Here is a 17,998-nt window from a genome sequence, read left to right on the forward strand (position 1 = left end):
GACCCTCAGCCTCAGTCCGCCACTGACCAGGGCAGAAATTCACACCAAATGCTGGTAAAATATGCAACTGGCTGGTGGATTAGCTTTTCTCACCAGCCAGAAGACAAAAGGTCATCTATTGAGCGGCTGGTAAAAGTTGAACATTAACTCACCATTTTGCCAGTGGACAAAAAAGTTAATTTTGCATTTTGGGTCTAACATTTGTAAGCTGTCATCTTTGTACATTAATGTTTGAGTAACACTCGATCCATAGTATTGTGTAATAACTGTGTGTAGCGACAGAAAGGCTGCTTTACTTATAGATGATGTTATTGGTGTCAGGCCAAGGACAGAAAGAGTCTGGGTTGTGTCCAAACCAGGAGTGTGTCGACATCTTTCAACACAGAACAGTGGGAGCGGGACTCAAGCTCTTCCATGTGCGCCTCATTTAATAACTGTGTAGCACGGAGTAATGTGTCTTGAATCTATAAGTTTATCCACAAGCACATTACAACATAATGTCTCATGTTGAGGACTGACAGAGCGTGAGACTGTAGAACTCTTGTGTTTGCTTTCGCCTTAACACACACACACGCACACACACACTGAGCAACATACACACACATTCTCACATCCATACATGATGATACCTGCTGGCTTACAGAAAACTTTTCTCCTTGTATGGGAAAGAAAATATTTATAGACTTAAATCTCCTTCCAACCACAAAACACACACACACACTCCCGTGGTATGAGGTAACATGTGCTGTGTTGCCTTTTCAGTACTGTAACACTGATGACCTCAGCATCGTTTTGGGGGGTGTCTTACTGTAAATCCAACCACATCTTGCCTAAGCTGTTGTCTGCAGCTTTTTTCCCTTTTTTTTTTTAAGAGCGAGAGCTGCAATTTTCACAAATCACAATGATTTCCGCGTAATTAACAATATAATGAAAGCACTTGCCGACATGCAGATTGTCTTAAAGCAAGAAGGAACCTTTTCGGTGGTGGTAATCACAGACCACCGCTGTGGTTCAGGAGGGGACAATCATTTACTGTTAGCAGGGAAGAGGAGGAGGAGGAGGAGGAGGAGGAGGAGGAGGCGGGGGAATTAAAGGAGGCAGTGAGGAAGAGGGGGGTGCAGGGAAAGAAAAGAGAGGAAGCAAGTGGTTGATGAAAGAGTTTGTACGACTGAATTGGGGGATTTTAACATTCCCACCCTCTGCACCCCACCACCCTGGCCTACTTTTCCCCTCTGCTGACACACTCAGATGATTCAGCACTTCACTCCATCTCCCTCCCAGCTTCATTTTTCACCCAAACCTCTCTCTCCCGCTCCTCTTTGCCGTCTCCCTCTCGCCTCATCTTGTTTTGCATTCCCTCTTTCGCTGTCTCCAGCAGCGCCTTCCCCTCTCTTCTGAAAATTGAATCTGAACTTGCCCATTATCAGGAGTCATTTGTTCAAATTACTCCTCAAACTCCCGCCGACTAACAGCAGGTAATGAGCAGCTCTCACAATGCTGAATAGTCATTACCAACACGTGACAAAAAAAAAGAAAAAGATTTCAGGAATAGAAATGTAAAAGTTTGGCTTTCAGTCTTTTTTTGACCCTCTCGATGGGAGCGTGTTGTGACTCCCTTGAGTGCTTCTCAGTTAACACTTATCGCTTATCTCCCATCACTCTTCCTTTCATTTGCCCCCTCTTGTTTCTCACCCTCACAGATCTCTTCACTGCCTCTGTCAACAGCCGTGAATCAACTGTACTCTCCAGCTTTCTTCTCTGCATTCTTGCTCACTTTTTATCTCCCGCTTTTTGATGCTCTTTCATGTCCCTCTGCAGTCCTGGACAGAAACACAGAAGGTCCTGTCTCTGACCCTTCTCACTCAACATGAAAAGATGTGTGTGTGTGTGTGTGTGTGTCATTACTACAGTGCTTCAACAAAAGATGTAACGGACACCATGAAACCGTGAACTGGAGCCTTTGTTTATTGTGTGTGTTGAAGCGTCACTGACAGGCTGGGAGACGGATGAGAGACAGGCAGGCCGACCGTAAAGGAATACATTAGCACATTTTGGGCAACATCTGTGCTAAATATTGTGCAAAATATTCCACAGGAAGTTGGCGTAATCTTTAATGAGGGGCTGTACAGTAGGGGTGCATTGATCCAGGAAGTTTGATTGCGTTCAGCCATCATTAACTCCAACGGCGTCAGAGATGTTGGGGATTTTTTTCTTTCTCAGAGATCCTACCTTGATGTGTTTGTGAAGGGGGTTCACTCGAGACAGATTTGAGAAACCAAACTTTCTAACAGACGGAATTTCTGTCTTTTTATGGCTCATTTTTGGATCCCTGAAGGGTGGTATTATGTTGTTGAACATTATTTGAAGTTGCCTAACCCTATCCTGCAAAAAGCCACCACGACAAAGATGATTTCTTTGAGACTCGCAATCGCACAGCTGTTTTTTTTTTTTTTTAAAAGTGAACGTGAAATCAAATCATGGATTTGGAGAATCATGACACCCTTAGTTGCAAATAGTGTTGAGAATGTGCTCTGCTCGTGTGGAGGACTATCCAGTAGTCCACCCACTTTCCTCTACTGTTGTTGAGCCGTAGCTGTGGAGAATCACTGCAGCAGACAGCTCAAAAGCTTAAAACTCAATTTCCCCTCTGGGAAATATATTCCACTCGGTGCCTTCGTTTTTCTTACCATTCTCAGTTTGACAAAGCAGTGGGAGATGCAGAACTGTGTGTCTTACCAGCAAACAGTCTTTGTGTAAGCAACAGGTAGACGCCTGCAGATGCCTGAATGCTTCAGCTGTAATGTTGTGAATGAAGTCGACCCAGTTTGCCTCTGGACGGCAGGCTGAACCGGTAAACTCGCTTACTGGACGTCTTCATTTGGGCTGATTCAGATGTCACCCACCTCAGCAGGTGGTGAACTAAAACCAGGAGCTGGAGATAATTAGTTAGATATTTGGTTTGTGTGCGTGGTCGGACCATTCCTTGGTGTAAGAGTGTGTGTGTTAGTGTGTGTGTTAGTGTGTGTGTGTGTGTGTGTGTGTGTGTGTGTGTGTGTGTGTGTGTGTGTGTGTGTGTGTGTAGGATGCAGATGGAGTTTTGGGAAGGGGGCCAGCCCACACAATTGCTCCATTGAGCCGTCTTACGCCCCCCAAGTCTCTCTCATTCTCTCCGCCCTCCCTTTCACTCGCTCACACACAACACACGCACACACACGCACACACACACACACACACACACACACACACACACACACACACACACACACCCTGGTGAGACTTGTCACAGTTTGCTCAGTGCAGTCTGAATTTTCATCCGAGTGAAGTCGAGGGCGCTTCAGGGTTGAAGTCTTGTGGATTTTACAAACAGCTTCCCCCTCCCCTCCTTTTGTTCTCTCTCTCTCTCTCTCTCTCTCTCTCTCTCTCTCTCTCTCTCTCTCTCTCTCTCTCTCTCTCTCTCTCTCTGTCATCTCTCTCTCTCTCTTCTATAGAGGTTTCATTATGGAGTGACTTATTTAAAGTTATACACAGCCTAATGAGCTCCTTTGTAGCAGAGCAGGCATTTCCTACAGCCATGCATCAGCAGGAGTGTGTGTGTGTGTCTCTGACACACTTTTGATACTTCAGCGATGTTTTGGATAACTATCCCTCTCTGTCGTGCCTGATTAAATGTCAGAGAGACAGACAGACAGAGAGCAGTACTGTTTCTTGTTCAGGGGGAGGCCGGCTGAACAACTTCAGGCTTCACTCTGCATTACTGGGTGAAGGCCCGGATAGATTTATACTCCACTTGCACAATGTAGAGTGACGTATATCCGCTCTACGAACTGTACTTCCTTTTAGCTTCTGGTGCCAACTCTGCAGAATACGTCAGTAGTTATCTCAGTAGTTCTTCATGCATACCTTAGTTAAAATGATAATGTGAATTTAACAGGTGGACAATTCTTACGTGTTACGCCTTTTAATGTGATAGCTGACACACTGAAAACTTTCCCTAGCTTTTAAGATTTTTCCTTTCTGGTCAAAGCTCCTCATCCTCCGTGCTGCAAGCTATAACTCACGCAGCATTATTTATAATGCATCACCCAAGGAGGAGCTACGTGACAGAGGACATTTAATGCCGCATGTCTATGACTTGACTGAAAAGTAAATTGTGGACGCCTTCGAGATTGATCACGATCTAAAATTGTCAGATGGCCTGCCCCTTACTTTTCTTGACATTTCCAGGTATATTTTTTAACTTGACGATGGATTGTTAATTATGTTTTGCTCTCCAGCTCCTTCTGGTTAATGCGAGCTTGTGTTATGCAGCGCTGAGCAAATAACCGGCTAAAATTCAAAATGCTAAGTTCGTGACTGAGGAAGAAACGGGAGGAAGAGGAGAGTAAAAAGATTCGGATGAGAGCTGATCGGAGGAGGAAGGGAAGTAAGAGGGGAGACGGGAGGGGATGTCACCACATGACAAAGGAGGAGAAGGGAGATGAGATGCATTAAAATGAAATGAAGTTAGGAGGAACTGGAAGGAGGGGGGCTGCTGGCAGGTGAAAAGTTCAGTCATATGTAATTTGACAGTTTTATCCTTAAGTTTGCTGCTGCAGAGGCACAAAAACAGTCAGTTTCAGCAGGTTGAACTTCAACACCATATTGCTGGAGAGCTCTGCAGGGAGGCAAAACAAAACGACCACAAATGTCAAAACCGTCCGTCTGCATCCTCCCTCTGCATGTAACCTCGCCCTCCTCCTGTATGTAATGACATCCCAGTCACGGCTGTTTTTTAAGAGTTTAAGAAGGTCTCGGCAACAAGCGTCTTTCACTCCTTTCATGTTGAACCACTGCCAGATGATTGTGTGTGTGTGTGTGAAGCCTGAGGCACAGTGCTGTGATTAAAGCGGAGGAAAAAAGTGTGACTTGTTCTAGATCCTTTCTTCTCCTCGATAAACAACTTGCGGTGCGAGATGGAGAGGATGGCATCACCGTAGGGAGCCTGCACCAGGGATTTCAACACGGTCACACTGTGAGCACATGCAGTCTCACAAATGAAGTCACATTTTTGAACAAAATACATAACACGTCTCCAATTTTGGTGTTGTTCTGCTGATATATTGAGAGAGTGGGGAGGATTGTACTGGGGAAAGAAATGGAAGGTTGCAACCTTTTAGTGTTTTAGTTGTCTTGTAAGAAACACAGCGCCCTTTTTCCTCTCGTGTTTGGCCATTTGACGCTTACTCGCTCACATCTACACTGCTTTTAAAGAACTTCAAAGCTCGGAAACTGTAATAATCCCTTGAGCAAGTTGGTCTTTTTTAACCACTTTTCATGTACTGTAAAGATTAGGCAAATTGGGAGAAATAATTTGAAAAAGTGGTGTTTTTATGGTCTTTTATGTTTCAATAATGCCGTTTCATCTTCTTAAATGATTCTTTTATGCCTACTCTTTGGTAAACTATATGTATTTTTTAGTCTTTAGCCATGCTAACTGGATGGCATTTATCCTTGCCATAAAATTTTGTTGACATTCATGCAACTTTTCATCCGGTGCCAGTTTTTAGTTTTGGCAAAGTACTTGCTAATTAATGACATTCCTGTCAGCCTCAGCTATATTTTGTATTTTGTGCTAATTAGCAAATGCTAGCTAACATGCTAATCTAAGCTAATTTAGCTCCAAACACTGTGGTGCTACCTTGCTAGCATGGCCGTAGATTCCTTGTCTGAGCAACAACATCAGTGTGTAATAACCACATATGCAAAGAGGTTTTGTGTGATAAATCCGCCCCAGAGAGACAATATTATGCATGTTATATAAGAGTGAACTGTGTCCAGATGATTTAGATATATTAAATGTGTCTTTGTTCCTCCTCCTTTCTTCTTTTCTTCCGTGGTTAATTATTGGTTGATCCCAGTGTCCGCTCTAGTTTCTTGAGGTTTAGCATCAGGGCGAGTTCATTTCCAGGTCAAGTATGAAGGAGTTAAAAGCAGCCTGCCTCACACAAGGCTTTGGGTGAAGTTATTCTTTTGACATTTTTTACGTTAACTGACCTGACAGGCGGGTTATACATCAGTTATACATTTGAAACCCCTCTCTCGTGTATCCGGAGACAATGGTTTGATCCGCCCTGGGAAAATCAGAGCTGTATGACATTTCTCTTCCCTCCTCAGGGAGGTCAAAGGTCAGGCTTAGCCTGCCGCTGATACGGATTCAGTATCTTGCTTAAGGACACTTCTGTAAGACAGATGCTGTCTGTCACTGGGGCTTGAACCTGAGCCATCCACTTGAAGGACATTTTCTCTAATCAGTGACGGCACTTGCTGCTGTACGCTGCACTGTGGGTGAAAGCTTGGATCAAGCTACATTTCTTACGTATTACAACTTAATCGAAAACCAGTGACAAAGCTCTCTCCATTAACACATGGGATACATTTAATATACCTCGAAGTGTCTGGGCTGAAGTGTGCACATAAGTGGGAGGTGAAGTATTATGATGTATTTTTAGCTATGCTAGCAGCATGGCTCCAGGGATGACGGTCGCTTGCTTCATCATTTTTGTCCTGACTGAAACATCGCAAAAACTGTTGGATTGATTCAGATCACATTTTTTACACACGTTTATGGTTCCCAGACGGTGATGCTCATTGACTTTGGTTGACTTTTCCTCTTGTGCCACCATGAGGCTGAGATGCTTGGTTTTTAGTGAGATGTTTCAACAAAAATCTAGTGGATTTTCATCAGCATTTAATTTGTCCAATACAATGACAATTTTTCAGACTGCCTAAGTTTATACGACTTGAAACCTGGAACACAGCAGTACTACATTTGAGCTTTCCTCCCTGAGAGTGATGTCAGAGGAAAATGGCTCCTACGTCCATTGAGCAAGGCCCTTAACCTCCGGTGGAGCTGCTCAGTGGACTGTGTTTGTAGCGGGCAGCTTGCAGGTGTGAATGTGTCACTGTGTAAATGTGATCAGGGAGAGAGGATTGTTGTCGGTGAACCCTCCCTGAATAAATAAAGGTCACAGAAAAATGCATGCAGCTCAAAGCTGCACCGCTGTGACAGCCTGACGGCTGCTAGCATGGCTGTGGACTCTTAGACTTGTTTAGAAGTAAATGAGTTTAATTCAGAAGCTAATTTAGTTTTGTTCACCTTTCCCAGTTGACAAACAGAAGCGGAGTACAGGCCTGCTTTTTCAAGATATTTCAGCAGTCCCTTGGCTGTACAACCAATAAAAGATGTAGTAGAAGAATACAAAACGGTGTAACAAATTCAATTCAAGCTGGTTTTCAGTAATCACGACCTTCAGCAGCATATTGTGTCATCACTGTGTGCTGCTGTCCATCACTGTTTCATTGCGTCCTCTCCCTGCTGCTCTCGGTGCCTGATGTACTGTACGGTTGTCTCTGGGAGGGATTTTGTGATGAATTAAGCTTACAGAGCGAATCGGAGCACTGGCACTGCCTGTTGTAAGACAAACAGGGTTTAATCTGAATCTACGCTGTGAAATCAAAACCAGTTGTGGCTTGAGTTTGAATTTATCACAGAGAAAAAAGTGCCAAATATCACAAATGGACTACAGTAAAGCCTCTACACATACTTCTATGTATATACTGTACTTGAGAGGGGCATGTCATTCATATTTCATTAATTTTACTTGGATATGTGTTTGGATTCATCCATGTTTCTGAGCAAACGCAGCCTAGGGGTACTCTACGTGTGTGCTGGTGAACTTTTGGCTCCTATCTGAGGTAATCTATCAGTGGATGTGATCAGATTACTGTGGATTATACTCTGACTATCAGAGGCTCGACCAAGACCGGATCAAACACACACACACACACACACACATTCACTCGCAGACAGATAACCATCCGTGTAACCAGACTGACACACTAATGCATGTGAGCTCCAAAGCCTGCACATACACAAATATGAGCTGACACACATTAGCACACACATGCATGCTTGGCCTGATCTGTCAGGGGCTTAAAGTCCATCCCATTATCAGAGAGGCAGGTGTGAGGGCTCCGTTGTGCTTCCTTCTGTAGGACTTGCATTCGTTCAAAAAATTTCACTTCGATTTGACTAAAAATGTGCGGTTTGTCTATTTTTAATCTGTTGATTGATGGCATGCTTCTTCTCTATTTATGTAAATTCTTGAAATGTTTGGTTTTTTTGCCTTTAACTGAAGGGAGTTGAAGTATCTTTTAGACATTGCTCGGAGGAGAGGTGAAGCAAGGCGAGCATGAAGTCACGACATGAAGAGACAGAGATGCGTTCATGACAATCAGCTGTAAAGTGGAAGATTGAAATTTGTTTTTGATGTGTGCATTCAGGCTCATACACGGCTCTGACGTTTGAGCATTGAAATTCATTCTGTCAATCTCAGTGTGAATTCATACTTAATTACTATTATATACAGCTTCTACTTTTGCTCATAACCTGTCAAATGTCATTTTCTCACTGGCCCTTTTAATTTCCTGTCACCCCGTGTAGCACCATGATACAAAAATCAAATTAAATCGTCCTTTTTTTTGATGAATATAAAGTATTTATGGCACTGTGTGCCATAAGATGCTTGATGCCGCCCTACATAAACAAACAACAAAGCGCAGGATAAACACACACCGCAGGTACACCGACACCCATGAGAGTTGTTCGGTGGCTCGCACCAGGAAAACAAACCTACCGCCACCGGAGAAAAATCCTGCAAAGGCAAAGTCTAAAATAAAACCTAACCACCGGAAAACAAAGCTATAGCTCATTCGGATATTTGAAACCACACGTGCCTTTGGAAAGAACTTGGAAAGGCAAAATAATCAGTGTAAATAATTTTTATGAGATTGTCTTCAGCTCTTCTCTCGCTGACCAGAGAGCTGGACAGAAACTGGCTTTACACCACAGTGACGGACACAAATCAAGTGTGAATGAGCTGAGTGTGCGTGCGTGTGTGTGTGTGCGTGTGTGTGTGTTTGTTTGAAATTCAGTTTGTGTATGAAGTTTGTCTCTTTGCCTTCATGTGTCATGACCATCTGCCAGATGGCAGACCAAGAAAACTGCTGTCACTGTGACACAGCAGAACAGAGAAATATGAAGTGTCTTTCTGAAAAACAGAACGATGGAGGGAGAGGGATGCAGTCAGGGAAGAACTAAAGAGGGCAAAAGTGCCAAAAAATAGAGAGAAATGCTCATAAGTATTCCCCAGAGCTCAAACGAGATGAATCCTCCTCTGCTTCAAAAGGCTCTAACCTCAAAGTATTGAAATTCCTGTTATGTAAAACAAAAAAAAACAATGAAAAAAAAGCTGGAACTACTCATCTCAGCACTGAAGTGGATAGAAGAAACAATAATTGGTCATTTTCTGCTAGTTTTAGAGAAAGTTAGCTGGCTAGCTTAGCTTAGCACAAAGAATGGAAACAGGGGGAAACAGCTAGCCTGGCTCTGTCCAAAGCACAACAAGATATATCGTGTAAATCAGTGAGGTTTAGAAGTCTTAGTGGATTTTGTTACTATTAAAGAGGGCTAGGCTAGCTTTCCCCCCCCCGTTTCCAGTCTTAATGCTAAGCTAAGCTAAATGCTTGCCAACTGTAGCGAAGTGTTTTTCCTAACATTTTGAGCCATTCCTTTAAACATGACTTACCCGGTGATGGATCAGTCATTACAAACTGTCTTAGAACATTATGTTAATTAAAACATCTTTATTATATTTTAACCTGAAATGTACATGAAGGGTTCAACAGTCAGCGCTTTTATTCCGTGTCTCATATCTCTGGCTGTAGCTGCCACACTGACGTGTGCGTTGTTTGCTTTTTGCGTGTGTGCACAGTTTGAATCAATCGTGGTTTTGTGTAGAGAAGAGGCAGATATAGGCTGGAGCCGTTTACACCATTCATGTGATGTGGGCGATAAAAATAGCTCTCCCAACATCTGCTCTCTGCCTAACCTTTTAAATCATGTTTCAATCAGCCAGAAGTCATATTTATAGCAATCATTCGTTGATAAATCATGTGCACTGGTCCTTAAAGCACTGCATTGTTCTCATCATCTCCTAATGCTTTCAGTCATTGTGCTATCTGTGATATACTGCAATTCCCGTAAATCACAGACGGTGTTTTTCAGGCTGCACAGCTGCAGCTCGAGCTCCGTACTTTCTTCCTCATTAACTTTTTTTCCCCTTTTTTTTGTCATAAAGTTAAGTTTCACTTTTCTCATTTCTCTTTCCTGTCTTTCTCTATTTTGCTCCCTCTCCTTTGCCCTTCTGCTACCTCGTTCTCATCACCTCTCTAATTAAAAAAATGCTTTCAACAAGTAAGAGTAGACGTAGAACTGCAGCGAAAAAAATAACTATCTGGCATTTACAAGCACAGCAGGAAGAAGCACTTGCTGATCTGTTCCCAGCACCATAGCTATTCATGAGTGTGTACAAGCGTACAAAGGCGTGGGACTTGAAACAGACTTTTCATTTTTCCGAATGAAAAACTTTTTAACAATATTAAAAACAATGTTGTAAATCTGTGCACTCAAGTGAAAGAAGAAGAGCGAGTGGTGCATTTCCTACAGGAGACACTTTATTTTGATAGTCTCTCAACACTCAATAAACTATTTGATGTTCGACAGGCTGTCAAGAAACTCCTTGCTGGGGTTTTTTTATTATTCAACCAGCTGTATGTCATATAAACCGGTCTACTTACAAACTGATCTTAAATTGAGAACAGCTGCTCAAACTATCACACGTATCCTGTTGGTAGCCTCTCAGTAGTTATACACATTCAGTCAGTCACATTCAATGCGACGCTTTTCTATCATGTTAAGTCAGTTTGTATAGACTAAATAACTGGATGTGTGACAGAGTAACCGATTTGAAATGCATTAAATTTATGTATAATAGGTGAATAATTAACATTTGAAAAACACATTATGTTTATGTAGAAATTTCCCTTAAATTAGTATGTAATAATAGAATGAACACACAAGATTTATGTATAAGTAACTAATTAAATTCATTCACATTGACTAAACATAATAGAAAAACTTAATTTAATTGGAACTTATGTATGTTTGAGGCTAATTAATGTATCAAGTGTACAGAGGGGCTACAATGGAAGTAAACTTAGGTTGATACTGTACTAGCCCTTCAGTCACAGTGTGAAATAATATTGAGGCTTATAACTAGAAACCACATATATTAAAAAAAGAGTTAATTCTAACGCATACAGGTGCAGTCTGCCAGCAGTATATTCAGTAGTTGTTGGACTTTCATGTCCTTGCCGCCGGCTAGGCAGTACCTCGGTTCGTAATACTCAAATATCATTTGACAAATGTGTCAGCAGACTTGAGTTTTTGTTGCGTATAGACACTGGTACATTCCACAAGGTAAACAAAGATGTTCGGCTACTGCAACTTGGGCCATTATCGTTGATCCTTGACCCAACCTGACAGCAGATATGGGTCGCTCGTTACCTAAGATAACCTGTGTTCTGCTGGCAAGGACTTGTCAAACACAGGTGTTACTGCTAATATTGATAAAAGCTGCGTTACGTGTAAGTGTTGCCAATATTGGCCTTTTTATCATGTCACAGTAGGAAAAGCACAGGTGGAAATAATAAAATGAATGGTGGCTGAATCCCATTTAGCTGCTTCAGTTTCAGGGTCCTGGTCTTGTTTACGCTGGCTCGTGTCACATTGTCATGACTCACTGGGACGCTTAAACAGAAGAGAATTGTTATCAGTGACATCTGTTCTTTTCGTACGCTGCTGTGAAAAAGATGCTGGCTTTACTGGCATAACTTACTGACACACCTGCATGGGCCAGAGCCTTTATTAATGTAATGCTCTGCAGCTGTGACACACTTTCAAATGCCAGAAAAGTCTGTAGGATGTGATGTCACTTCTGTTCCACAGAGTTGATGTCCCGATCATATATTTAACACAACTTCAGTCTCACTGAGAAGTCGGATGACGAATCCATTAATATTTTAGTGCTCATGACGGTCTGTTCTTCTATCAGGGCTTTAGGCCTCGTCTATAATATGCTGTCAGAAGTGCGTGTGTGTGTGTGTGTGCGCCGCGGCATTAAGGTACACATCCCTGAACATCCTCGGTGTCTTTGTACGCTTGCCTCTGTCTACATTGCACACTTGTTGTCGCATATGAGCACAGGTGCTGAGGGGAGGTCCGTCCTCATGAGATGCAGAGTTTCCCAAACACTGTTTCTAGATGTTTCTACAGAGGCGCTGAACTGTGGAGCGCGAGGCAGCCAGGCATGTAAAAAGGGAACTGAACATTAGCTTGATGACGCTCAAAAGAGACAGACGTCATGAGAGACGTGATCATCCTGATCTGAGGAATGCACACTTTAGCTGACTTCATTTCATGTCAGTTCCTAAAGGAACAGTTCACCCAAAAATGAAAATTCAGTCGTGATCTTCTCATCCACATGTCGATGGAAAGTCAGAAGAAGTTGCGTAGTCCACAAAACATTTCTGGAGCCTCACAGCAGAACAGCGTTGCAGCATTCTCCTAAACAGCTGAAGTAGATGGGGACTTATTATTATTATTATTATTATTATTGATTGATTAATATAAAATTGCTCCATACAGCTGGTCTGGTGTAATCCAAGTGTCCAAAAGCCCAGAGGTCCCAAGTTGATGTGAAAAGACCCTTATTTATACCGTTATATATTCGTGGAAATCCTCACTGTAGCGTCAGTGCACCCCATCTGAAGTTGGTGCACGACTCAGCTTTTGGTCGAGGGTGTATATAGCATCCTTCAAAATCAATTTGAGATCTCGGCTATACTGAGTGTACTTGCTGCATGTTTATTGAAACACTGTTCCTCTGGTTTATAATCTGCACTCGATAAGCCGTAAAGGTGGAAGATTTTGTACCCAGCTCTAAGTGCAGAACCGCGGAACATTTCAGTCTGAGTTGACCGTAAAATGTCAGCAAGACAAAACAGGCCATCGAAACGAGAGTCTGAAGCCAATTTGGAGCTTTATTTTACCTGAGAATGTGTCCCGTTTTCCCCCCCCCCGAGAGCCTGTCAAACTGTATTTCTGCAGCGAGTACACTGCCAGCTTTGGTTTTCATCCTACACTGAGCATTGCCATCTGAGTGTGCACACACACAGCTGTCATAAACACTTATAGAAATTGATTTTATGTAGAATTTTTTTTAAAGTAGTTGTGGGTGTTGGATGGTCTAATCTTCTTCTAGGCATGAAAAATGGGTATAGTTTGAGAACAGATTGACACACTCTCCGCAGCAGATGAATAGAAAAGCTGGCACAGAATGAAATGATGGTTGAGAGGCGCAGAAAACAACAGCAGCTATTTTGCTGCTCAAAATGCAAAGGCCTAAAAAGCATAAAACATGAAAAAAAGTGTGAAAATCGTTTTTCTACCCTTTACCACTTCTCTGAAGTGTAAAAATAAACTGTTGAATGCTGTTTGTGTTCCTCCCCAACGTCACACTGTCATTGGTTGCTCTGAGGCACTAAAGAAAACAGATCGATAAAGCATTTTGGAGAGGCTGAAGGTGAATGGGAACTACAGAGCAAATAAGACGGTTGGACAAAAGTTTTCAAAAGTCAAGGGCAAAGGTCTGGACAGGGAATGAATGGCGCTAATTGCTGTGCCTGCCTGTGTATTGATCCAGTGGGTTTTAATGGTAACGTAGATGGACAGAAGCAGGGGTGGCTCGGTCATCTGTCCATTTGTGTAAATGATGAGGGCATTCATATGACTGTGGCTCTCAGTGCACTGATGAAGTCGATTAAACGTGATTGAATGGGATGAAACACGTGTATTAATTGATTTATTCATTGAGTGCTTTGCTAGAAGACTGTTTTGATTTAGTTCTCTGGAAATCCTGTTGACTGAATGGATATGAGTCACAACTTAATTTGGAATGGAAATTTTTGCTGGGGTTTGTACAAAACAAGCATGTCCCCTTACATCGGGAGAATATGATCTGTGGGTCAGGGTATCTCTGTAGCACCACAGTGCTTTATTTATAATGGTATGTAGTCATTTTACATTTACTAAACCTGAATGGACTGCTTACTACTATGGATTTGATATCTTAAGTTTAACGTTTAACTGGATGAAGAGCTCAAAAGTTTGGAATGAAATGTATAGATGCAGCTGTCCTTGTCATCATGTCCCACTCAAGTCTTTTTGCTTCTGTATTTATTTGCCTATGTATCAATTTCCCTTAAATTTGCCTTCCCAATTATTTTCCATTTTATTTATTAATTTATTCCTAAAGTTGACCCCATGGCACACTTCTCATTCGCATAAAGAAGCAGAAATGCATAAAGAAAAACAATCATAAAAATTAGTATGAGTAAACAAATGGGGTGAAATGCAAAGGGAAACTAAAAAATAGAAAATTAAATGGGAAAGGCAATAAATATAAGATAATTGCTTTAAAGGTAAAAAATACAGAAGGAAAATGAAATAACTCTCTCTCACTCTGCTCTCCTTGTTGCTTATCTTTAGATGTAACTGTGTGTATCCGTGCTAATGTGTGTCTCATTATTTGGTTTGTTTCAGGATGATTGGGGCTCCAGTGACTCATCCGCTCGGAGCAAAGCTCACAACTCTGACGACAAGTCTCACAGCCTGGAGACGCTGCCTCCAGGTAGGAAAATTCCATCACGCACTGTAATCACGCTGCGCCTTATATACATGAATGTTTGATTAGGCTGGGAATGAATAACATACTGCTAATTATGACATTTATGTGAAGGAAAGGAAGTGATGTGTTTTACAAAGCTATCAAATAAATCTCTGTCATACTCGAAAGCAGATTATTTGGCATGGATCTTCCTGAGGAACTGGAGAGAGTTCAGTTTCCCATTGTTACATCCCAGCTGTGAAGCATGTGCACGGCAGACACTGTGCACCACCGACATGTATCCAGAAAGTGTTCCACATCCTGTTCCCACAACCCAAACCACTGTGAAATGTGGTAACACAGTGGCATAGTTTGGACTTTATTACCAGCAGAACATGAACATCCTCGGCCTCTTTAACCTTACCGTGGTAAAATAACCACAGAGAAAGAGAAGACAATCCAATACAGCCTGCAGGGTGACACAACCTTCAAAAATTAAAGCTGCAAATGTATCCAAAATAATTCAGGGATCCATTTTAATCTGGCCGCAAACCCAAGCTATGCGTCTCCACCCAGGCTTTGTTTCCTACATTGTGGAGCCGAGCAGAAAGTCACAGCAGAAGGAGCATCCGAGCAGCGATTTCTCATGCAGCTCTCATCCTCAGCCTGGCTCAAAGCAGCCGCCCCTCCTTCACAAGCCCATGACCTGCGAAAGCTGAACACACGCTCTCTTATCTGATCCGGCAGTGGAAATGGAATCCAATTTGAATGTTGAAGTGGGGGCATTTCAACTTCAGGGTGACTTTACACGATTACAACGACGGCGGCGTGACAGACACAAACTCACAGAAGACGAGAGAAAGTGGTGGAAAAGAAAAGAGAGGAAATGGGAGGTGCAGAGAAGAAGAGTAAAATTTAATAGAAGATGGATGATAAAGTCATGAAAGAATAGGAAGAAGAGGGAGTAAGAGTTGTTCCGAAGTGTTTGAATGCTCTTTCTAATTTAAATAGTCGCAAGAATAAGAGCCCGTCTCCGGTGCCGTGTGCATTTTAAAAATGGCAATGCCCCAAGTGAAGCTTATTACAGTGAATATCAGATGAGCTTTGTTTGAGTGTTTTCTTTTTTCAAGCTCTTTTAAAGTTGTGCCCGCAGTGTAAACACAAAAACTCCCCCGTTGCTCCGAGCCAGTCAGCTAATAGGGCCAGTAGCTCCACGGCGAACTGCCAAAGACAAAGATTCAGCCAAAGATAGCTACAGCAGCGAGTATACTGAGCAGCAGTTGGCGCTCTCTCTGGTGATATTGTGCCTCCTATTTGTTTGGAGTAACCTTCGACAGGTGGCCACATCTAACACGTTGCACCTTTTTTTAAGATTGAAAAATGAATCCACTTAACTGTAACTGCACCCCCTGAAATTGTTTTTGCTCATCTCCAGTGGTGTAACGTCTCGCTGTGCTGCAGCGATGACGTAGAGGTGTACCTCAGGACCCCGTGACATCACTCTTGCGTGGTTGCAGGTGCAACAAAGCACATAATGAGAAACGCCGCTTTTCAGCCTGGTGTTGAATTCTTCTTTAAGGTTTTTTTTTTTTGGATCATCTTCAGGAAGTGAATCAAATAAGTGTGTGTGTGTGTGTATGTGTGTATGTGTGCACAATGAGCGTCGGCGTTCTCCGGTTCTCTGAGCTGGTAGGCGGTGGGTTCATGGTTCAGTACAGATCGCGGGAACAGTTCCGAGTGCCAGAGTTACCAATTCGTTGCAAACAGCGTTGAGGGATTTTCAGAAAATATTCCAACAAACAACAACAACCAGTCAGCAGCAGCTGCAGGGGAGGGGGGGGGGGCAGCTTCGTGACAAGAGGCTGAGGTCGAGCGAGAAGTGTTCAAACCAACAAGCCGCACGATTCACCAGTACAGGCCCAGAAGCAGCAAACCACCAGCTCAGTCACGAAGGTTGGACCTGCTGAAGTGGCCTGAGAGAGTATTGGAAAAATGTCAACCGAATGAGTAAATCCCAGTGAGAAAGTGGACAGTTAAATCTGCTCTGGGTGTGTGCAGCGTGCAAAGAAACCAGGAGGACTGACAATTATTCTCTGTCTCCATAAGTCTGAGCTGAAGACTCGCAAAGGTTGAAACATTAATTTCTCCACATTAATTACTTGCTGCCACTAAACAGAGATATCAGCGAGGACATCACACGCTCAGACACATGCAGCAGTGTCTCGGAGGCGCCGTTATACAGTCGCAGGCAGATCATTGTGAGCTTTAGCTAATTAGCATGCCAGACACTTTCACATGCTGTCAGGGTGGACGCACGCACACACACACACATGCACACACACACGCACACACACACTCGCTGGCTCCCTCATTCTCGTCAGGCTCAGTTTCTCTCTGTCTGTCTGTCTGTCTGTCATACACACACTCATCCATACTGAGAGATAGTGTAATCTCACGCTGCCATATGCTTAACACAAGTCATTAGCATAGCAGCTGCACCCGGCTAATTAGTTGCATTATTATTTGTGTGTGTGTGTGTGTGTGTGTGTGTGTGTGTGTGTGTGTGTGTGTGTGTGTGTGTCTCAGTAGTCAGAGATAAACTGTGAAATTAAACATGACAACTCTCTGTGTTCAGCGAGCAATGATCCCGGTAATCTGGTCAGACAGACGCAGTGTGCTCCCACTGTGTGTAGGTTCGATAATGTTTAATATTATGTTTTCCAAACTTCTATTTCAGGCTGCAGTAAATGACTGAAGTCAGTAGGATTGATTTTGTGCATAATAAATGTTTTCTCTGTGTGTTTTCTAGCTTCGCTTGAGTATTCTCACCTCGTTTCTGTCTGTTGTTTGAATTCTGTTCTGCACGGTTTCGCATATGAGAAGAATAAATCTCATGTCAGCTTTCCTCAGTGCCGTGTTCCCGCCTTGTCAAGCAGCAGCTTGACGCGCCGAGGTTTCCTTCCCGTCAGGCGTGAGGGATTCTTGCATCAGCCAGGCTGCTGCCTACATTTCATATTCCCACTGATGTATAATCCCATTCATTCCTGAGACACATTTTCAGCCTTTTGTGGGGGTTTAACTTCGTCGTTGGTGGCTGCTTTTATTTTTGGATATGCTGTGTTTATTTAACACATATTTAACGTGTTATTTAACGGGTCGCATTGAGAATCTGTTTCTAATTAAAAACCTGGACAACACAATATGTTCTCTGGTGGTTTAGTGTTTATCTGATAGTTGAAACATTTAGAAGAAATTGATTTTACTTTTTCCCCCTCCTGTCTGCTCTTTTTCATCATAATTTAACATCCAAATCAAGCCTGTTACAAGGTTTAGTCGTGTGTTTTGTGCACTAACACCCAGTTTACTTTCCCCAAAATACCCTGTAGTGCTCA

At 42.7% G+C, this 17,998-nt stretch overlaps 1 protein-coding gene across 2 annotated transcripts in view; it reads left to right on the forward strand.

Annotated features, from left to right (window-relative positions):
* Nucleotides 1-17,998, forward strand: part of galnt2 (UDP-N-acetyl-alpha-D-galactosamine:polypeptide N-acetylgalactosaminyltransferase 2) — a 53,431-nt gene that overhangs the window by 17,687 nt on the left and 17,746 nt on the right. For both annotated transcript variants that reach the window (XM_073464330.1, XM_073464331.1), the window contains exon 2: nt 14,543-14,630. In XM_073464330.1, the coding sequence (XP_073320431.1) occupies nt 14,543-14,630 (88 nt within the window). The remainder of the gene's footprint in view (nt 1-14,542; nt 14,631-17,998) is intronic.

The sequence above is a fragment of the Pagrus major genome, chromosome 4 (assembly GCF_040436345.1).
Source record: "Pagrus major chromosome 4, Pma_NU_1.0".
In the NCBI taxonomy this organism is placed as follows: Eukaryota; Metazoa; Chordata; class Actinopteri; order Spariformes; family Sparidae; genus Pagrus; species Pagrus major.